Genomic DNA, 23,373 nt, shown 5'->3' with positions numbered 1-23,373 from the left:
AACCTTGAATATTATCCATAGCCTGCTATCTGACTCTTGAGACAGGCTCACTCACTAGCTTAGAGATCCCAGTTAGACTGGAATTGCTGGCAGGTGAGCCCCAGGAATCCTCCTGTCTCTACATTCCCACCCCTGGAATTGCAAGACACAACACTATGTCTGGCATTTTTTATGTTCTGGTAGCTCAACTGGAATGTCTGTGTTTTCAGGGTAAGGGCTTTGTGAAGGACCATTCCTCTGATATCGTTTCTCTCTCTAATCTTTTCCAACTAGGTGTGAATCTAGAGTGTCTTAGGATTTCTTTTCTTTTGATGAAATGACCATGACCAAAAAGCAAGTTGGAGATAAAAGGTTTTATTTGGTTTACACTTCCATATTACTGTTCATTATTGTAAGAAGTCAGTACGGGAACTCTTTCAGGTCAGGAGTCTGGAGGCAGGAGCAGATGCAGAAGCTGTGGAAGACAGCTGCTTACTGGCTTGCTTCACATGTGCAGTAGTCAGCTTTCTTTCTTTCTTCCTTTAAACATACCAATTACTGCCCTCCTCCTGTTCCCCCAACAGAGTACCTTCTCTCTCCCCTTATCTTCTGAAAGGGTGGGGACTTCCTGGATATCCCCACACCTTGATACATCAAGTCTCGGTAGGGTTAGGCACATCTTCTCCCACTGAGGCCAGACAAGGCAGCCCTGTTGGAGAACAGATTCCATAGTCAGGCAACAGCTTTAGAGAAAGCTCTTGCTGCAATTGTTGGGGGACCCACATGGAGACAAAACTGCACATCTGCTACATATGTGTCAGGGGCCTCGTTCTAGCCTGTGTGTGCTCCTTGGTTGGTAGCTCAGTCGCTGAGAGGTCCCCAGAGTTCTGGTTAGTTGACTGTATTTGTCTTCCTGTGGAGTTCCAATCCTTTCTATGGCCTTCAGTCCTTCCTCCAACTCTTCCATAAGAGTCCCCAACTTTGTCCAATGTTTAGCTGTGGGTACCTGTATCTCTTTCAGTCAGCTTCTGAGTGGAGCTTCTCAGAGGACAGTTATGCTAGGCTCCTGTCTACAAGCATAACAGAATATCATTAATAGTGTCAGGGATTGGTGCTTACCCATGGGATGGGTCTTAAGTTAGTGCACAGATTAAAAATGACTTAAGATATGTTTGACAGCTAGTTGCAATATATTTGTCTAGTCTGGACTCAAACCTTAGGCATATTAATAAATCAATTGAAATTTAAACACTGATTACAGATTGAATAATAGTGAACTTTTTTTAAAAAGTAGGTTAAGTTTTATTGTGGGTATCTTTTCAAAAAAGGATACCTTGTATGGGATCTTCTCCAGAATAATTCAGGACATATGGTAGCATGTCAGGTTGTTGGTAAAACCAAGTTGGTTCTTAGAGAATAATGGTGTAATGTACATTATGTTGGAGAATTGTCAAAATGTTCTCCTGTCCCAGACTTCAGCATGTTTATTTCAGATACCCTCTACTACTTCCTGTCTGGGGCAGGCTGCTCCTCCCACCCAACTCTGCAATAAAACAAAAAATAGCTAGCAACTAATGGGGTTTTTTTTTCAGTCCTTTGTTTTTATTACTAATTTATACTTTCATATTTTTCATCCACAGTTTCCCCTCTCTCCCTCCACCTCCTGTCTCCTCTCTCCCCATCCACTCTTCCTCCTTTCCCTTTAGAAAAGGATAGGCCGTCTGGGGATATCAACCAAACATGGCATATCAAGTTGTGATACGATTAGGCACCTCCCTCATAGTAAGGCTGGAAGAGTCAACCCAGTAGGAAGACAAAGGTCCCAAAAGCAGGCAAAAGTATCAGTCCCCTCTTCCTCAGTTAGGAGTCCCACACTAAGACCAAGCTACATAACTGTAACATGCATAGGGCCTCAGCTGACCCATGCAGGCTCCCTGGTTGTCAATTTAGTCTCAGTGAGCACTTGTGAGTCCAGGTTCATTAATTCTTTGGGTTTTCTTTTGGTGTCCTGTCTCCTACAATCCTTTCCTTCCTCACCCCCTCTTCAGCAGCATTTCCTGAACTCTGCCTAATGTTTGGCTGCAGGTTTCTGCATCTGTTTCTGTAAGTTTCTGGATAAAGCCTCTGATGACAGTTGAGCTTGACACCAATCTATATGTATAGCAGAATATCATTAGAAATCATTTCATTGACTTTTTTTTCCCAGTCATGTTTGGTTCTATCCTAAGTCTCTGAGCTATCCAGCCTCTTGTGCAGTCCTATGTGCAGTGTCAGAAATGGACTCTTTCTTATGGCATGGATATTAAGCTGAACCAGTCATTGGTTGGCTACTCTCACAATTTCTGTGCCCCCCTTTACCCAAGCACACCATGCTAGCAAGACAAATTATAGGTCAAAGGTTTTGTTGCTGGCTTGGCACCCATAGCCCTCCATAGAGGTCTTATCTGGTTATAGGGAATAGATGGTTCAGGATCTGTATCCCCCATTGCTAGGAGTAATAGCTAGGGTCACCCTCATGGCTTTCTGGGAGTTTCTATTGCATTAAGCTTCTACTTTACCCCTAAATTGTCCCCCATATCCAGTTGTCTCTTCCAGTCCTCTCTCCCTCCCTCCATTTTCTCCCCACCTGATCCCTCCTATTCCAATCTCCACCCACTCAAAAACAATGAGATCATGAAATTTGCAGGCAAATGAATGGAGCTAGGAAAAAAATCTTCCTGAGTGAAGTAACTCAGATCCAGAAAGACAAACATGGTATGTACCCATTTCTAAGTAGATATTAACTACAAAGTACAGGATAATTATACTGCAATCCACAGACATAGAGAGGTTAATAACAAAGAGGACTCTGTCAGGAGCTATCTAGGATAGACTAAGGCTAGTAGGTGGTCTAGTTGGAAATGGCCCACAGCTTTTGTATGGTCTGTGATGGGTAAGCTCTATGAGGCAAGATCCCAAAGAGACTTCATCTCAGAATTGCTTCTTGCTGATGTTACACCTTTCCTGGGCATTACCTAACTCTATTGATCAGATATCTTGCAGGTCAACATAAAGATGAACTTTCATGAATTAATGTTGTTTAGATGAATTAATGATTCTAAAGAATTCCTGATTTGATTCAAATAATTTTAGGAAGAAAGTTTTAAGAGATGGTCTTGTTTTGTTAGATATATGTAATAAAGTTAGACTCAAGAATAAAATGTGTTCATTCCTCATAATGGTAAATAAAGTTTGCATAATAAGAAATATAATGAGCTTTCATAATTACACTAAAAAGAGAAATAGGTTTGATACAAATTTGTGTTCAAGGAAAACATTTAGGTACAAGGATGAAGTCATAGGTATGTACTATGATAAATTGAGGCTTTGTAAAACTGTTGCTTTGAACTTATAATGGGCTTATAGATTGAAACACTGCTTTGAATTTACTATCAACACCTCTCTGTAACTCCCATTTTATGTAACATTTTATCTCAAGGAATTTTCTAAAGACCTTTTGATATAAGAAGGTGTAAAAGGGCCAGAGAAAAGAAATAAAGTGGTTAGATGATTTGGTTTGGGGGGGGGAGTGCTCTGCCCCATCCATCTATCTATCGCTCCATCCATCCATCCATCCATCCATCCATCCATCCATCCATCCATCCATCCATCCATCCATATGGATGTCTGTCTATATGTGTGTGAGTATATGTGTGTGTGTAAGCATGCATGAATACTGTGGAGTATATGTGACAGGTGGTCGGGCCCAACAAAAATGTGAATGTGTTAATGTGTGAATGAAAATGTAAATGTGTGAATGAATGTATGTTTTTATGTGCCTGAGTAAAAGATTTTAATTCTCTTTCTTCATCTCTGGTTCACAAAGAGTTAACCAGCCAAGGCAGTAAGGAGCTCCTGGCTGCTTGGCCAGGGAAGGGAGCACTCGAAATAAATCCTTTACCTAATTACCCTGCTGTTAGCAAACTTGTCTATAGATCCAGCAGCCTGCAGCTTCTGGCCTCAGAGTAACTTAAAGTCAAGATAGGTATATGTTATTATAGAAAGCATGGATCTCCCTGGGAAGGGGAGATAGACTAGAGATAACTAAGGGTTTTTAAAATGTTGTCAGGTAAACTTTCCAGCTGAGATTACTGTTGCTTCTTTGAAACTATAAAAATGTTGACAGTGAGAGAGAGAAGGTAGAAGCTTGGAGGGGATGGAGAACTCTGCTTAGGACTCTGCTGAGAACTCCAGCTGTTGCCAACTGGCTCGGCTTCTCCAGTCCGTTTCTGCTGGGTGGTTGGGAAGACATTGATGGTGTTATTTAGCTACTACTATTTGTTCTTTTCTTTGGAAGTGTCATTGGCGAGAATGGTCTGCTCCATCTGGGACACCCTCAGTCAGAAGCTCTAGCTGTTCCCCGGTTTGTTCCCGGGTTCATTTCTGCTGGGTGTCTGTTAGCCCCTGATTTGATGGTGTTGCCTTCTGTTTCTTTCTCAGCTCAGCTACTCCATTCCTTTCAGCCCGATGTTTTAAGTACCCATGATGCTGGCGTGCTCTGTCTCTACTGATTCTGTTACTCACTATTCTCTTACATTCCCTTTCTCTATATGTAATAAATGGGCTCATACAGTAATTGTGGACCACTTTCTAGACTGTTCAGGACAGATGGTTTGAAGTTGACTGTTGGAAATGCTACCAAACCCCGCCTGCTACATAGTGTGTCAATCAGTGAAAAAAAAAATGTTACAAATGGAAAGTTTGTAAAGATGAGAGAGCATATGTCCAATTCACCTGTCCAAAGATAGAGATCTTTAATGGAATGAGGGTTGAGAAAAGTGATTGGAGTTAAGGGAAGCTCCATTGGTTTGCACATGTGCAAAGAGCTTTCCTGTAGGACTGATGCCTGGCAGAGGTGCCCTCCATGCCTATAAAGTCACTGGTTTTTAGAATCTACAGAAGACCAGATATTAAGAGCAGATGTAGTGGATTGGTCTACAGGCCCAACTCAGAGTTTTCCTCAGTTCTGTGTGCATGAACTTGGTAGACCTGTCTCTTGCTTTTGTGTATTTGAGATTTTCTATGATACAAAGGGTTTTGGGTTTTGTTTTCGATCTAAGGGAGCAGCTGGCCTCTTTAAATAGGCTTACAATTTTATGTTCTCAGTGAAATCACTCCAATTAGGAAGTTTCAGAGAGGTTGTCTATAGACCAGATTCTCTTTAAAGTAGCTTAATTGGCAGAATGCTTACCCAGAATGCATGATGGCCTGGGTCCAATCCCCAGTACCCAGTACCTCACCCCTGTAAACCCAGCACTTGTGAGGTGGTAGCAAGAAAATTGCAGTGAGTTTTAAGGCCAGCATGGGCTACATTGTAAGCCTGTTTGTGAGTCCCCAAACAAATAAAACTTATTAATATGCCAAAGGGATATATTTTGAATGCTCTAAATTGTGTTTTGTTTCTGGTGGTTTTGGTATATTCTTATGTTCCCGCCAATTCCTGTCTTGCAATAATGTAATCATTTCTAACAAACAAAACCTCATTTCCTGGTAATCTCAATTTGTAGGCAAGAATTAATATGCTGTTTTGAGACTGTTCTATTACTATCTTTGTTTACATTTATTTATCCTACTTTATGAATGTTGTACCTTCACGTAAGTATATGCATGCAGTGTCCACAGAGGTCAGAAGAGGGCGTTGTATCCCTTAGAACTAGAGTTACGGATGGTTATGAACCACCTCACCATATAGAGGTGCTGGGGATCAAACCTTTTGCTCTGCAAGAGCAAGCCAGTGCTCTTAGCTGTCGAGTCATCTCTCTAGCCCATTATTATATTACTTAAAGCAGAACTGTTTCCCTTGAACATTTTTTAAAGACAATGTTTCATGTAGCCCAGGCTGGATCACTGAGAACGAATGACCTTGATATTCTTATCGTCTTACCTCTGCCTCCAGAGTGCTGAGAGCACAGGTGTAATGCTGGGTTTCTGCTGTTCTGGGGGTCATATCAGGCGTTCAAGTGTACGAGGCAGCACTCTGCTAGCCCAGGCTGTCTGCAGGCCTTCCATGGACTTTTTGGTCCCTGGGAGGTTTTCCTTGACAAGGTCACAGATCTTACTAGCGATTTAAAAAGTAGAACTTTCAAGAGTCATATACCCCAATTCTGGCTTTCTAGAGTTCTTTAATTTAGAGAAGTAGTATGATTTTTTTAATAGATGTATTTATTTTATGTCTATGAGTACACTATAGCTGTACAGATGGCTGTGAGCCACCATGTGGTTGCTGGGATTTGAACTCATGACCTTCGGAAGAACAGTCAGTGCTCTTAACCACTGAGCCATCTCTCCAGTCCCCAGTATGATTTTTTTTTTAAAACCAAGGTTTTTCTGTATTTTTTTTCCAGAAAAAGAATGTCATGTGGATTCTGTTCATTACTTAATAAATCATATTTAAAATGTATTAGGAACATGCATTTACATGGTCTGTTTTCATGAGTTAGTTCTCTGTCTCCCTGTCTGTCTGTCTCTCTCTGTTTCCCTGTTTGTCTCTGTCTCTCTGTCTTTCCCTCTCCCCTTCTCTGCTTCTTTAGAGTCTCAAGTAGCCCTGGCAGGCCTTGTACGCTCTCTATAGTCAAGGATGGCCTTAAGCTTCTCTTCCCCCTGCCTCTACCTTCCAACTGCTAGAGTTACAGGCTGCAGCACCTTCTAATACTGGGGATGGGATCTGTCCTGTGGCCATGCACAGACAAGTATGCTTTTGAACTGAGTGGGTAGCAGTGTTAACATGACTTACCAGAAACACTGCAGCACTCCATTTAGTTCTTTTTTTTTTTTTTTTTTTTTACACTCTGTGTCCTTGAGAATAGTTCCTTCAGTTTGTTTGCTTGTGCAACTTCCATATCAAACAGGTTTATAGTCGTGATTCTATGACTCCCTTGTGGTCCCTTACCTAGTTGTGGTCCCTTGCCTGCTTTCTTATTTTGAGAGACTAAATCTGTGGTTTTTATTATTATAGTTTTTCAGCTGCGTTTCTGACATCTGTAGGCTTGAGAAGTATTATATTGAAGTATCTTTTGTATGCTGTTGTCTTCAGTTCTAGCATTTAAAAGTCCGTATCGTCTCCTAACATGTGAGAGATCCAAGATCTAAGTTCACGTCTTTCATCTTGGTTTTCTCATATTGCTAGCACCTTTTCTTCTCAGGCAATATGTTGAACGGTTTGAAGATACTTTAATTTTCAGTGTTCGGTTCCTATGCCACCCCGGCCATTCCAATTTGCATTGCACTGAATGACTTCCATGCTCATACCCTCTGTTTTTTCTGGGTTGTTTTCCTGATATCGATTGGCTTGTTCATTCTCAATATCACCATTTTCGTTAGAAGTGAAAGCCTGACATTTCCTCCCTTTCCTGTTGTCTTGAAATAGACAGGCCATATAGTGAGCTAGCTCTCCTGGGAGTTTCCCTGATGCAAAGGTTTAGTAAAGTGGACAGAGTGGCCTCTGCTTGCATTTCAGACTCTCAGACTCTGGTCACCAACTGACAGTTCTGGCCTCTTAGGAAAAGCTTTTCCTTCCCTGCTTAAAAGTCAAGGAAATGGCTTTCGACTGATGTTTGGTTCCTTGTTCCCTTTGAAGTATCTTTCCTGTTGATTCCTAGTGGGGGATGACTGATTCCCATCTAATAGTTATGATGCTTTGCAGGAAATACCAAAAGTAAAGCCTGAGTCTGCCCCATGTCTCACAACAGGCTTTGATCATCGTTGTTATCAGATGTGCACTGATGTTTGAGTCATGGGTGGGTAGGTACAAGTGACATCTCAGCTGTGTCAACATGTGTCTTAAAACCCATGTCATAACTGCTGTGTTTTAATGTAAACTGAGTTCTAACTATGTCCCGACGCTTCCCCCTCTTCTCTGCATCTGTCCTGTCTCCTCTCCTCTCCTTTCTTCTCTCCTACACTCCCACACTGCTTCCTTAATTGAAGAAAGAATGTAAAAATATTATGTAAAGATTTAGAGGAAAGATAGCCAGAACTCTTTTTCTCCTAAACTACCACTTTTATTTTTCAAGTAATACGTCTTTATCTATGAATTAATGTGATTGAAATAAGAGGCAGTTTGTAAATTTTAACATTGACAGTTGGGGCTGGTAGAATATGAGAAGCCTGAGCCATCTTAAATCTGGCTGCTTCGACTAAGTGCACAAAACATGTATTCAGATTGCTTAAAGTGAGGGTGGGGTCTTGGGATACCTGAAAGTTATTGATTGTTGACCTTTGGGGTTATAATCTTTTAGGATGGAAGCAACTAAATAATATCTAGGAGAATTTTTATGGTAGAGCACAGAGTGTGGGGTCTGGCTGAGAAGGGTCATACTCGTGTTTCTTTCCCGTCACATCCCAGCTCTAGGGTCAGGACAAAGAAGCCTGTAAGGAAAACAGCTGAATCACAGAATGTATTAAGAGCTGGGTTGAAACCATGTAGATGTTTGTAATCACATAAAAATATGGATAGCTACTTTCCTTTGTAACTTTTGACACCATCAGTGTCCTTCCATATAAATCATGATGCTGTAACATATTATATGAGTTAAGTATTATTTTTTGGTTTTTTGTTTGTTTGTTTGTTTGTTGGTTGGTTTGTTTAAGTCACCAGACTGTATATGTTTAGCAAGGATGACTTGCTTGTGAGTGACAAGCCAGTGCTAAAGTATTGCCATTTTTGCTTGAATGCTCTTTTTGATGGTTCACCCCATAGACAGCCATTTAAACAGTTGAAACCTGGGGCTGGAGAGATGGCTCAGCGGTTAAGAGCACTGACTGCTCCTTCAGAGGTTCTGAGTTCAATTCCCAACAACCACATGGTGGCTCACAACCATCTGTCATGGAATCCGATGCACTCTTCTGGTGTGTCTGAAGAGAGTAAATAAATAAATAATGATTAAAATAAATAAATAAATGATTTTTAAAAAGCTGAAACCTTTACTCAACATTGAAACATGCTTTTGTCTGCACCAGAATCGATAGCAACATCATAAAAGGAACTTTTTTCTGGACAAGATAAAAAAAGTGTGTGAAGGGGGAAAAAAAAAAAAAAGACAAAGCTATTTCCCTCTAAGGAAAATAATCAGTGATGCACTGTTCCCATGGTCCTCAACCTTTGTGTCATGACCCTTGGGGACTTGAATGACATTTTCATAAGATTAGAATATCAGATAGACTGCATAAAGATATTTACACTTCGACTCACAATAGTAGCAAAATTGTTACAGAGTAGCAACAGAGATAATCTTAGGGTTGGGGGGTCACCACAACCTGAGGAACTGTAATGAAAGGGTCTCAGCATTAGGAAGATTGAGAACTACTGTGTTATACTGTTTTCTAATCTATTTCTTCATGATATATAGATATTTTGATTTAATATGAATATTTTCCCATGTGTGTCTGGTTACCTTTTTAATTCAAACTTTGGAATACTCTATTTAATAAAATAATATCTTGAGACAGACAAAAATAACTTCTTATAGAAGAATGAACCTGTTCTTAGCTCTGCATGTACATTAGAGAAAAGGTGGCTATACAGAGACAGGGATCAGCACAATCAGTGGCAAGAGTCTACTTCTTTCTGTGTGGAGAGGACCACTGTGTACATAGCATCCTCAGGTACCCGTGTAGAGTGATGGGGACAGGGTAGTCTTTGGATTGAAGTCAAGCTGACCCCTCTGGTTCCACCATTTCACTCACCATGTGGTGCTGGCCAATCATGTGACCCTTCTGACTGCTGGAATAAACAGTGCCTGCCAATCAGGGCTCCTCTAGGTAATGAGACAACACATACAGTCAGCACGCCTGCTGTCTGGATGTGTCAGGCCCAGGAGAAATGATGGAAGAAACTTAAGATCTAGACTTATAAAATTTAAGCACACATCGTAGAGAAGAGCTTACAACCATAATAAACCCAGATAACTCTTTAAATATTTATTTGTATATTTATTGTTTTCTCTTCTACTTGCAAAACTATTACTGCCAAGGAGGGACTGGAAAATGGTGAGCCAGCAGTCCTGCCTTGAATGTGCTCTTCCTCAGAGTGCAGCAGGGCCCGGCCAATCACCGTGCTCACTTAAGTCAAGATGCCCTTCCCGAAGGCTCATAACCAGCTTGGGTTAGGCGTTAGCTCACTGGAGAGCTCCAAGGGACACTCACAATCTAAGGAAGTATTCTGTGGCTTTTAAGGAGATGCAAGTTTGAAGCAAATATTTTTAGTATACATTAATTTTCAGAATGCAGATAGCTTCAGTGAGCCCTATTGTGGTTGGTGAGGTTCAAAGTGTGACTTCTGGGTGCTTAAATTAGTTTCTAAACATATTGTAAGGGGGGAACATTTCTAGTATACCTTCAAAGGCAAAAAATACTGAGTGTGGGACTAAGGATATAGTGCTCTCGTACAGTGCTTGCTAAGTACGCACAGGCCGTGGGTTTGATTCTCCAGAACTGAAAAACAAAACTGAGGTTGTCTGTAAAATCAGCAGCTTTGAGGCAAGTGTCTAATCTTTATTTCCAAATAAGACTGCAAAGCAAGAGGAATGCATTCAGGTCTAATCCTAAGCCTGGAGGGGGTGAGACGGGAAGACATTCCCAGTAAGGGTACTGGCATGGCGGTGCAGTAAGTGCGGTAGTTGATATGCACGTGCTATTAAATAACAGCAAGCAGGGTCTCTCCAGAGAGATGGTACTGTCCGCATTTTTTAGGAGAAGTTCAAGTCCTAGAAGGAATACGGGCTTTCTAGACCCAGACGCTGCCTCTCTGGTCAGAGTAGTACATAGTTCAGTGCTATACAGGACCGGAAGTTTAGCTCTGTGTCTTGGGGGAGGGTATGTAGAGAGAGGTGAGAGTGAGCCCTGAGCCACTGGGCTGAATCGATGTTTTACTTTTAGAAAAGATAGTGTTGTCGTTATCTCTAATTCAGAGAAATGTTGAGAATGTACTATAATGTGTAAAAGCAGAAAGAAGAACAGAAGCAATCCGTATAAAATAATAATCTCCACAGCACAGAATTCATTCAAACACTTCCGTGTTAAGTCCAGTCTTATATAGGAAAGTGGGTGCCGCCTGTTCTAGTCCCTGCAATAGGCAGGGTTTGCTCTGCCACACACATCAGAAACCAATCAGCAGAATACATCACCTGCTTGGTGCTAGAATCAACTCAACCACCGATGCTCCTCAAACGGCAGTTACCACAGATCTGTATACAGTTAGATTTTTCGAGCTTAAGTTCATAGAAATGGCAAAAGAATACACATATTTATAAAGTAAATGTATGCGTGCTGTGTATTTCGTATGTGTGTGTGTCTGTTCTCTTTAGAAGAATGGTGGCGAGATGCTCTAGTGGGCATCACACAGGAGATCCTCAAGGAAACAGAAGCAAAAGCTATACTGTTCGTGTATCACCTCTCAGCCTTGTCGCCTGGGGTTTCTCGTTAATTGGAGAACTTGAAAGTCAGGATTCTAGACACGGCCTTACCACTGTCCCCACGTCTGCCTCCTCTCAGACAGGGCCTCTTTCTGTGTCTAGTGCCCGGTGCTCAGTTTCCTGCTCTGTCACATGAAAGACTTTTCAACTGGGCTCCACAGATCCCACAAAGCCGCTTCAAGGGCCCCTCTGAAGGATGAAGGGCAACATCCTGCCAGTTCAGCCTCTTCAAACGGCATCTTTGCTTTTATTTGTGTGGCAGTTGGCCTGTCGCAAGACTTTTGAACAAAAGGATCCCAACACTTTAAAAGTCTGAAAGTCACTGACCCAGACATTTCCTAAGTCCCTCTACACTCAGAATGGTTCCACATCTATAAAATGAAAGTGACGGCTCTTGCTTAGGTGGCTGAAGGGTCATCAAGACATTCTGTGTGAACAGAGCCCGTGCAACATGGGAGACAGCGAATGTGTTAGCCATCACTTCCCCCACCCCTCCCAGCTGGTCTCACCCATCAGCCTGGACATCCTATGACTCCTGTAATTTGAATATGAAGTAACTACCTGAAAAAATGAGTGCTCCTTCTGCTTTATGCCAGCAACAGCATAAAAGTGGTTTGGACTTTTATCTTATGAATATAAAAATTTATTCTGCATTTTTTGTGTGCATGTGAATGTGTGTGTGTGTGTGTGTGTGTGTGTGTGTATGTGTATGTGTGTGTGTATGTATGTATATATGTATGTACCCATGCCAAAGCACACACTGAAGGTCACCAGACTCAGTTTTGTCTTTTCCCCGTGAGGGTCCTGGGATTCAGACTCAAGTCCTCAGATGGGGCAAAAAAGCTCCTTTATCCACCAAGCCATACCTTGTTTATATCTTTACCTTTGATATATTCTTCTCACATAATGAGGACAGTATATAAACATGCGTACACAATGTAGTTCTCTTCCATGTCATGTTTTTAAAATTATTCCGACCAGGCATTTATGAAAGTTAACATATCTGTGTTTTTCAGGCTTGCTAGCTCCTGGGAAGGTGACATCAGTGTCCACCCTTTAACCCTGCCCTCTGCAACTTGTTTGGAGCTGCTGTTAATACTATCCAGGAACAATGCCTCCCTGCCTCTGTCCCTTCGCCAAATGAATTCCTTCCAGGTAAGAAACAGCTCCTTAATGAAGAGGTTTTTCAAAGATCTTGTCATTCACAGGAGAGAGTCCATGGTGAGCCAGTTTCAAATGACAATGACAATGATAGTCAGGAGCACAATGCTCTCTTCAGTGAGGGACCACGTGAAGCCTCGGAAGTCAGGCATTATCTAGCACGGGCAGACCCACAGCTCCATCTCCAGGTCTTGCCCTAACCTCTGTCTTCTTTTCCTCAAGAGAAGTGGCAAGAAGATCTGGCCAAGAGGTTCTCAGCCTTCCTAACACTGTGACAACAGCTTTTAAACAGCTCCTCATGCTGTAGAGCAACCCCCAAACATAGAATAATTTCATTGCTACTTCATAACTGTAATTTTGCTACTGTTGTGAATTGTCATGAAATTATCAGTTCAGGATATTTGTATGCAACCCCCACGACCTACTGGTTGAGAACCACTGCTCTAGAGCAAACCCGTTGGGTCATTTTCAGTGGCTTGAAGCCAGATGCTGACTGGATGTTTACTAGGGCTGGAGAATCCATGTTCTCAGGACCATTCTCTCTCCTCAGCCCCTCCCTCAGCCCTTCTCCCTGCCCTGGGCATTTATTTGTATAGTTCCCTGCTGCTCATGTAGACTGGATGACAGGAGTACAAGTCTTCCTTAGCAGCCAGTAAATTGTCACATGAGGTGGCAAATGGAAACTAAGGATGAGAGTTAAGTAGTGGCTTGTGTTGTGACCCTAAAGCTAGTGAATAAAACTGAGTGCATCTCTCTGGCTTACAAGAGTAGAATAATATTCATAAGATCTCAGACACTGGTGGGAGAGGCATGCACTGCCAGGAAGTGAGTACAGGTAGAGTGGGCAGTTCCTGGGAAGGGTTGCTGATATATTCTAGGACAGTGCCAAGAGCAGAAGGTGTGACTTAGTGTTTCTCTGTCGCATGGCAAATAGGACATGGAAAATTCAGGAAATGGATCAAAAACACGTGCTCCAGTGTAATTTACTCCATATTTTCTTGGGAATCTGTTGTATCTGTTGTCTCTGTGAGTCACTTCCTTTGTCTGAACCATGGGTGCCAACACAAAGTTCAGACTCCGGCTTCTGTATCACTCTTTCTCTATTGTTAACCAACTTCAATCCCAGACATTTAGAGGGACCTTAAATCACACTTTCTCCTTCTGCAGGAGGGAAACTCCAGAAGGCCTCTGGTCTGCTGGAGACCAAACTGAAGCTGTATCATCGTTACTCCTCAGCACACACATACACATGCACACGCACGGGCATAGACACACACACACACCATGCCTGAAATATTGTGAGTTGAGACGCATGAGTGTAGGTAGAGGTGGATTCTATCATCTGTATCTTCCAGAGTGTCCACATATACTCTGTCATTTTACATTAATATAAAATGGTTTATTTGTATGCCACCTTGAACCAGATATGATTTAAAATTCTGTAATCAGTCTTTGTAATGAGTAGCACAAACATTTGGTTATGACCATCTCTTTTTATGGAGAGAGGTACAACTTAGCAGCTATTTCAGAGGAGCAACATTCATAGTATATTCTCTTCTGTCTCTCATGGACTATTTGAGATTTTTACATCAGGTGGTGGTCCCTACTTCTGGAATTTTATGGATTATTAGGGGAGATAGGATAGTCTTTCATGTATGATCTAAACTGAGAATAATTTTATTACAAAGCAACCTGAACAGAAGTTTCAACGAGCTTAGAAGTCCAGGAATAATCTAAATAGAGGCAGAGGGACTTGAGAGAAGGAACTGATATTTTTTCTACCTTCACCCTTTAAGGGTGGCATCTCAGCATCATATAAACACAGATGCATGGAAGGGCATCCTTTCGTCAGTGACATCAGTGTGCTCCCAGCATCTCTAATGACAGGAGCTTTGAGATCTGTCAGAGCATCAGTGGTCTTTCCCGTGGCCTCCTGACTTCTGGTTTCTGTCCTTTGCTGAGTGATCATCACAGAACATGAGAAACTTTGCAGAGTCTTATGAACAACGCCTGTTGAAGTCCATCCCTGTCCTTACCCCAGGAAAGATGTGGGATGTATTGTCACCAGGAGCATTCTGCGAATGACTCTCAGCAGGCCCTAACTCCACATAAAGCATCAGAGAAAATAGAGAAGGCTCCTGGCAGCACTGGAGAGACATATTCTTCATTTCATCTTTGTGACACCTACTTAGTCATTTCTGATCATTGAGAGAAGAGCTGCTAGTTCTGCCTGCATTTGAGGTGGGTTTTAATGGAAACTCATTAGAGGGCCACACATTCTCTCTAAGAAGAGCTCTTTTAGCAAGAGCTGCGAAGTAGCAGAATGACTTGGTTAGGATGCTCAGCCTTATCTTTCCAGTTCTTTCCTTCCCAGGCTGTGGCAATGACTGCGAGCAGAGCTGAATTCGCTCTCTGTATTATAACGTCTCCATTTTGGTGCAAATGTCATAATTCTAGCTTCCTGAGCTCTGTGATAACATGTAATCTCCCCAGTATGGTTATCTGCAAATAGATGCAGATTTCTTCGAGAATCACTGCTTTTAGTTACTGTGGAGGCCACAAGAAGAGGATGGGTGTAATCATTCCTTACTTAGAATTTTCCCCCATGGCTTTCTGCTGTGATAAGAGGAAAACCCCAGCTGCTCATTGTTCTGCCCTGTGAAGCTGAGCTGCACTGGACCCTGCTGTCCTTTCTCTCCTCACTCCTGTGATCCCAGGCCACAGCATCAGCATTCTGGTTGTTTTCTCTGCCATTAGAATATTCTGTGCCAGGTCTTTCTACATGGCTGGTTCTTGCTTTTGGGTCTCAGATCAGGTGTCCCCTCCCACAAGAGCTTAGTTTGACTCCCTCCCTGAGTTCCCTTCTCCTCATCACTGTTATTTTTTAACCCTATTGCCCTATGTGATGGTGGTGTCCATTTGTCCTCTTCCTCTAGTGAAGCTCGTGCTGTATGGGAGCAGGGGGTGTGAAGCTTCGAATCTGAAAGAGCCTCAAAGACTCATGTCTTTGAGTCTCCAGCCAGCTTGTGATGCTGTTTCAGAACCTTTTAGGAGGATCTAGCTTAACCAGAATTGTCCATCGTGGGCAGGGCCTGTCCTTAGGTTTAGCCTGTATTCCTAGCTGCTGAGCTGTGAACAGCTTGCTACTTTCTCTCTTACTGCCATGAGCCCAACCATGCCTCTCTACCTTGAGGGACAGAGACTTCACAAACAGTGGGCCAAGGCAAATCTTCCCCGATGGTTGCTGTTTCCATTGGGTATTCTGTCCTAGTGCTGAGGAACTAATGGAACAGAAATGTGTGTTTTGTTCAGTATTGTATTAGCAGAACATAGATCCTGATGTATAAAGCAGTTAAGAAGCACTGGATGGATGGAGGCATGCACAGCTAACATGCAGGTTGGCATGGCTATGTGATATTATAGAAATCAGGAAGGCTGTACAAGAGGCATGCAGAACAGGAGCAGAATATCACCAGAGTAGAAGCAGCATTCCCGTCATTAATCCAGGTTTGAGATTTGTCAACCAGGCTGAGTATGGAGGTCCATCGTCACTGAAATTGCAGCAAAGAGCTTTGTACAAATGGGGAAAATGAGAAGAATTCACTTCTTTTTTTTTTAATTTTTAATATTTTTATTACATATTTTCCTCAGTTACATTTCCAATGCTATCCCAAAAGTCCCCCATAGCGCCCCCCACTTCCCTACCCACCCATTCCCATTCTTTTGGCCCTGGCATTCCCCTATATTGGGGCATATAAAGTTTGCAAGTCCAATGGGCCTCTCTTTCCAATGATGGCCGACTAGGCCATCTTTCGATACATATGCAGCTAGAGACAAGAGCTCCGGGGTTCTGGTTAGTACATCATGTTGTTCTGACAATAGGGTTGCAGATCCCTTTAGCTCCTTGGGTACTTTCTCTAGCTTCTCTATTGGGAGCCCTGTGATACATCCAATAGCTGACTGTGAACATCCACTCCTGTGTTTGCTAGGCCCCGGCATAGTCTCACAAGAGACAGCTATATTTGGGTCCTTTCAGCAAAATCTTGCTAGTGTACGCAATGGTGTCAGCGTTTAGAAGCTGCTTATGGGAAGGATCCCTGGATACGGCAGTCTCTAAATGGTCCATCCTTTCATCACAGCTACGAATTTTGTCTCAGTAACTCCTTCCCTGGGTGTTTTGTTCCCAATTCTAAGAAGGGGCACAGTGTCCACACTTTGGTCTTCATTCTTCATGAGTTTCATGCATTTAGTAAATTGTATCTTATATCTTGGGTATCCTAAGTTTTGGGCTAATATCCACTTATCAGTGAATACATATTGTGTGAGTTCTTTTGTGATTGTGTTATTTCACTCAAGATGATGCCCTCCAGGTCCATCCATTTGGCTAGGAATTTCATAAATTCATTCTTTTTAATAGCTGAATAGTACTCCATTGTGTAAATGTACCACATTTTCTGTATCCATTCCTCTGTTGAGGGACATCTGGGTTCTTTCCAGCTTCTGGCTATTATAAATAGGGCTGCTATGAACATAGTGGAGCATGTGTCCTTTTTACCGGTTGGGACATCTTCTGGATATATGCCCAGGAGAGGTATTGCTGGATCCTCCGGTAGTACTATGTCCAATTTTCTGAGGAACCGCCAGACTGATTTCCAGAGTGGTTGTACAAGCTTGCAATCCCACCAACAATGGAGAAGTGTTCCTCTTTCTCCACATCCTCGCCAGCATCTGCTGTCACCTGAATTTTTGATCTTAGCCATTCTGACTGGTGTGAGGTGGAATCTCAGGGTTGTTTTGATTTGCATTTCCCTGATGATTAAGGATGTTGAAGATTTTTTCAGGTGCTTCTCTGCCATTCGGTATTCCTCAGGTGAGAATTCTTTGTTCAGTTCTGAGCCCCATTTTTTAATGGGGTTATTTGACTTTCTGGTGTCCACCTTCTTGAGTTCTTTATATATATTGGATATTAGTCCCTTATCTGATTTAGGATAGGTGAAGATCCTTTCCCAATCTGTTGGTGGTTTTTTTGTCTTATTGATGGTGTCTTTTGCCTTGCAGAAGCTTTGCAGTTTCATGAGGTCCCACTTGTCAATTCTCGATCTTACAGCACAAGCCATTACTGTTCTATTCAAGAATTTTTCCCCTGTGCCCATATCTTCAAGGCTTTTCCCCACTTTCTCCTCTATAAGTTTCAGTGTCTCTGGTTTTATGTGAAGTTCCTTGATTCACTTAGACTTGACCTTAGTACAAGGAGATAGGAATGGATCGATTCGCATTCTTCTACATGTTAACAACCAGTTGTGCCAGCACCATTTGTTGAAAATGCTGTCTTTCTTCCACTGGATGTTTTTAGCTCCCTTGTCGAAGATCAAGTGACCGTAGGTGTGTGGGTTCATTTCTGGGTCTTCAATTCTATTCCATTGGTCTATTTGTCTGTCACTATACCAGTACCATGCAGTTTTTATCACAATTGCTCTGTAGTAGAGCTTTAGGTCCGGCATGGTGATTCCACCAGAGGTTCTTTTATCCTTGAGAAGAGTTTTTGCTATCCTAGGTTTTTTGTTATTCCAGATGAATTTGCAGATTGCACTTTCTAATTCGTTGAAGAATTGAGTTGGAATTTTGATGGGGATTGCATTGAATCTATAGATTGCTTTTGGCAAGATAGCCATTTTTACAATGTTGATCCTGCCAATCCATGAGCATGGGAGATCTTTCCATCTTCTGAGATCTTCTATAATTTCTTTCTTGAGAGACTTGAAGTTTTTATTATACAGATCTTTCACTTCCTTAGTTAGAGTCACGCCAAGATATTTTATATTATTTGTGACTATTGAGAAGGGTGTTGTTTCCCTAATTTCTTTCTCAGCCTGTTTATTCTTTGTGTAGAGAAAGGCCATTGATTTGTTTGAGTTAATTTTATATCCAGCTACTTCACCGAAGCTGTTTGTCAGGCTTAGGAGTTCTCTGGTGGAATTTTTAGGGTCACTTATATATACTATCATATCATCTGCAAAAAGTGATATTTTGACTTCATCTTTTCCAATTTGTATCCCTTTGATCTCCTTTTGTTGTCGAATTGCTCTGGCTAGGACTTCAAGTACAATGTTGAATAGGTATGGAGAAAGTGGACAGCCTTTTCTAGTCCCTGATTTTAGAGGGATTGCTTCAAGCTTCTCACCGTTTACTTTGATGTTGGCTACTGGTTTGCTGTAGATTGCTTTTATCATGTTTAGGTATGGGCCTTGAATTCCTGATCTTTCCAATACTTTTATCATGAATGGGTGTTGGATCTTGTCAAATGCTTTTTCCACATCTAACGAGATGACCATGTGGTTTTTGTCTTTTGAGTTTGTTTATATACTGGATTATGTTGATGGATTTCCGTATATTGAACCATCCCTGCATCCCTGGGATGAAACCTACTTGGTCAGGATGAATGATTGTTTTGATGTGTTCTTGGATTCGGTTAGCAAGAACTTTATTGAGGATTTTTGCATCAATATTCATAAGGGATATTGGTCTGAAGTTTTCTATCTTTGTTGGGTCTTTTTGTGGTTTAGGTATCAGAGTAATTGTGGCTTCATAGAATGAGTTGGGTAGAGTACCTTCTGTTTCTATTTTGTGGAATAGTTTGTGAAGAACTGGGATTAGATCTTCTTTGAAGGTCTGATAGAACTCTGCACTAAACCCATCTGGTCCTGGGATTTTTTTAATTGGGAGACTATTAATGACTGCTTCTATTTCTTTGGGGGATATAGGGCTGTTTAGATCATTAACCTGATCTTGATTCAACTTTGGTACCTGGTATCTGTCTAGGAACTTCTCCATTTTATCCAGGTTCTCCAGTTTTGTTGAGTATAGCCTTTGGTAGAAGGATCTGATGGTGTTTTGGATGTCTTCAGGATCTGTTGTTATGTCTCCTTTTTCATTTCTCATTTTGTTAATTAGGATGCTTTCCCTGTGCCCTCTAGTGAGTCTGGCTAAGGGTTTATCTATCTTGTTGATTTTCTCAAAGAACCAGCTCCTTGATTGGTTGATTCTTTGAATAGTTCTTCTTGTTTCCACTTGGTTGATTTCGCCCCTGAGTTTGATTATTTCCGTCTACTCCTCTTGGGTGAATTTGCTTCCTTTTGTTCTAGTGCTTTTAGGTATGTTGTCAAGCTGCTAATGTGTGCTCTCTCTAGTTTCCTTTTGGAGGCACTCAGAGCTATGAGTTTTCCTCTTAGAAATGCTTTCATTGCGTCCCATAAGTTTGGGTATGTTGTGGCTTCATTTTCATTGAACTCTAAAAAGTCCTTAATTTCTTTCTTTATTCCTTCCTTGACCAAGGTATCATTGAGAAGAGTGTTGTTCAGTTTCCACATGAAGGTTGGCTTTCTATTATTTATTTTGTTATTGAAGATCAGCCTTAGTCCATGGTGATCTGATAGGATGAATGGGACAATTTTAATATTTTTGTATCTGTTGAGGCCTGTTTTGTGACCAATTATGTGGTCAATTTTGGAGAAGGTACCATGAGGTGCTGAAAACAAGGTATATCCTTTTGTTTTAGGTTAGAATGTTCTGTAGATATCTGCCAGATCCATTTGATTCATAATTTCTGTTAGTTTCACTGTGTCCCTGTTTAGTTTCTGTTTCCATGATCTGTTCATTGGTGAAAGTGGTGTGTTGAAGTCTCCCACTATTATTGTATGAGATGCAATGTGTGCTTTGAGATTTACTAAAGTTTCTTTAATGAATGTGGCTGCCTTTGTATTTGGAGCATAGATATTCAGGATTGATAGTTCCTCTTGGAGGATTTTACCTTTGATGAGTATGAGGTGCCCCTCCCTGTCTTTTTTGATGACTTTGGGTTGGAAGTCAATCTTATCAGATATTAGAATGGCTACTCCAGCTTGTTTCTTCATACCATTTGCTTGGAAAATTGTTTTCCAGCGTTTCATTCTGAGGTAGTGTCTATCTTTTTCTCTGAGATGAGTTTCCTGTAAGCAGCAAAATGTTGGGTCTTGTTTGTGTAGCCAGTTTGTTAGTCTATGTCTTTTTATCGGGGAGTTGAGTCCATTGATATTAAGAGATATTAAGGAAAAGTAATTGTTGTTTCCTGTTATTTTTGTTGTTAAAGTTGGCATTCTGTTCTTGTGGCTGTCTTCTTTTAGGTTTGTTGAGGGATTACCTTCTTGTTGTTTCTAGGGCGTGGTTCCTGTCCTTGTATTGTTTTTTTTTTCTGTTATTATCCTTTGAAGGGCTGGATTCGTGGAGAGATAATGTGTGAATTTGGTTTTGTCGTGGAATACTTTGGTTTCTCCATCTATGTTAATTGAGAGTTTGGCTGGGTATAGTAGCCTGGGCTGGAGTTTGTGTTCTTTTAGTGTCTGTATAACATCCGTCCAGGATCTTCTGGCTTTCATAGTCTCTGGTGAGAAATCTGGTGTAATTCTGATAGGCTTGCCTTTATATGTTACTTGGCCTTTTCCTCTTACTGCTTTTAGTATTCTGTCTTTATTTAGAGCATTTGTTGTTCTGATTATTATGTGTCGGGAGGTATTTCTTTTCTGGTCCAGTCTATTTGTAGTTCTGTAGGCTTCTTGTATGTTCATGGGCATCTCTTTCTTTAGATTTGGGAAGTTTTCTTCTATAATTTTGTTGAAGATGTTTGCTGATCCTTTGAGTTGAAAATCTTCATTCTCATCCACTCCTATTATCCGTAGGTTTGGTCTTCTCATTGTGTCCTGTATTTCTTGGATGTTTTGAGTTAGGATCTTTTTGCATTTTACATTTTCCTTGATTGTTGTGCCGATGTTCTCTATGGAATCTTCTGCACCTGAGATTCTCTCTTCCATCTCTTGTATTCTGTTGCTGATGCTGGTATCTATGGTTCCAGATTTCTTTCCTAGGGTTTCTATCTCCAGTGTTGCCTCATTTTGGGTTTTCTTTATTGTGTCTACTTCCCTTTTTAGGTCTAGTATGGTTTTGTTCACTTCCATCATCTGTTTGGATGTGTTTTCCTGTTTTTCTGTAAGGACTTCTACCTGTTTGATTATGTTATCCTGTTTTTCTTTAAGGATTTGTAACTCTTTAGCAGTGTTCTCCTGCAATTCTTTAAGGGATTTTTGTGCTTCCTCTTTACTGTCTTCTACCTGTTTACCAGTGTTCCTTTGTATTTCTTTAAGTGTGTTATTAAAGTCCTTCTTGAAGTCTTCTACCATCATCGTGAGATATGCTTTTAGATCCGTGTCTAGCTTTTCCGGTGTGTTGGGGTGCCCTGGACTGGGCAAAGTGTGAGTGCTGGGTTCTGCTGATGGTGAGTGGTCTTGGTTTCTGTTAGTAAGATTATTATGTTTACCTTTCGCCATCTGGTAATCTCTGGGGTTAGTTGTTGTCGTTGTCACTGTTTAAAGATTGGAGCAGAAGTTGTGTTCCACTCACCAGCAGTCTCAAAATCCTGTGGCTGGGGTCCTGGGTAGCTGGCGGGTGTCAGCCGACCCTGTGCTCTAGCTACCCTGGTGCTGGTCCGGCCGGAAGAGGCCTGTGGTCCTACTCAGGTAGGTTTTCTGCTTCCCTAACTAATGCAGTCTCAGGTCCCGTGTGCAATTGGATTGGAGCAGAAGGTGTGTTCCACTCACCAGAAGTCTTAAGATCCTGTGGCGGGTGTTGTGGGTAGCTGGCGAGTGTCAGCGGACCCTGTGCCCTAGCTACCCTGGTGCTTTTCTGACCGGAGAGGCTTGTGGCCCTACTGAGGGCGGATTTCTGCCTCCCCAGCCAAAGCAGTCTCAGGTCCCGCATGATTGGACTGGAGCAGAAGCTGTGTTCCACTCACCAGCAGTCTCAAAATCCTGTGGCGGGGGTCCTGGGTAGCTGGCGGGTGTCAGCTGATCCTGCGCTCTAGCTATCCTGGTGCTGGTCCGGCCGGAAGAGCAAGAATTCACTTCTTAGAAGGAGCTAGTTTGGGGCCAGATTTGGTGGCTCACGCCTTTAATCCCAAGCAGTCAGAGGGCAGAGACAGGCAGATCTCTGTGAATTTAAGGGCAGCCAGAGCTACATGGTGAGAGATTGCAGACACACACCACCATGCCCCAGTTTCTACCTGAGGGTTCTGCAGATCAAACTAAGATCCCCTCAATTATGTAGCAAGACTTTACCAACTAAACTCTCTCTCCAGAGCAAGAGGAGTTTCCTATCCTTCATTCCACTGGGAAACAGGTTCCACAGGGTGTTATTAGGTCATATAAAAATAATTTAACATCAATCATTTAATGTATCCAGATATTGTTTCAATGGTTTGCATTGATTAGCTCATTTCAGCTCCAAAGTAACACAGTTTTGAGGGCATTTTATTATTCCTGCTTCATAAGGCACAGGCTGAGCCAGAGAGATGCACTTGCCCAGCCCACAGAGGCAGTAATGAAGGTACATAAAGTGCCAAGCCTTGCTCTGCACCTCCCCACAGCTTAACCACTAGATAGTGTTGTCTCTGCTAAGTTTTAGTTGTATACATATTTTTAAACAGAAAACTTTCAAAACACTTCCTGTGCTTCCGTGTGTCCTGGCTTCCCGTGCTTCCGTGTGTCCTGGCTTCCTGTGCTTCCGTATGTCCTGGCTAGTGGGGAAGGTTAAGCACTATTATCTCCCAAAGGCTCTTGGCATCAGGGAGATGTTTTTTTCTAGAGGCTTTTGTGTGCTACCTTTAAAGGTGGTGATGGCAGTGGCAGAGTAGCCTCTGTGCAGTTGCAATTACTGACTGTCATGGGGATGCCATTTATCCCATTAATAACTATGTAGC

General features: G+C 41.9%; 1 protein-coding gene across 1 annotated transcript in view; it reads left to right on the top strand.

Moving 5' to 3' along the window:
• The window catches only part of Ube3d (ubiquitin protein ligase E3D), a 160,285-nt gene that overhangs the window by 71,058 nt on the left and 65,854 nt on the right, over nt 1-23,373 (top strand). Inside the window, exon 9 of the mRNA XM_021172683.3 lies at nt 12,446-12,584. Within this exon, the coding sequence (XP_021028342.2) occupies nt 12,446-12,584 (139 nt within the window). The remainder of the gene's footprint in view (nt 1-12,445; nt 12,585-23,373) is intronic.

The sequence above is a fragment of the Mus caroli genome, unplaced genomic scaffold, assembly GCF_978045245.1.
Source record: "Mus caroli unplaced genomic scaffold, Mus_caroli_1 scaffold_11, whole genome shotgun sequence".
Classification (NCBI taxonomy): domain Eukaryota; kingdom Metazoa; phylum Chordata; class Mammalia; order Rodentia; family Muridae; genus Mus; species Mus caroli.
This window is presented reverse-complemented; position numbering and strand designations above follow the sequence as displayed.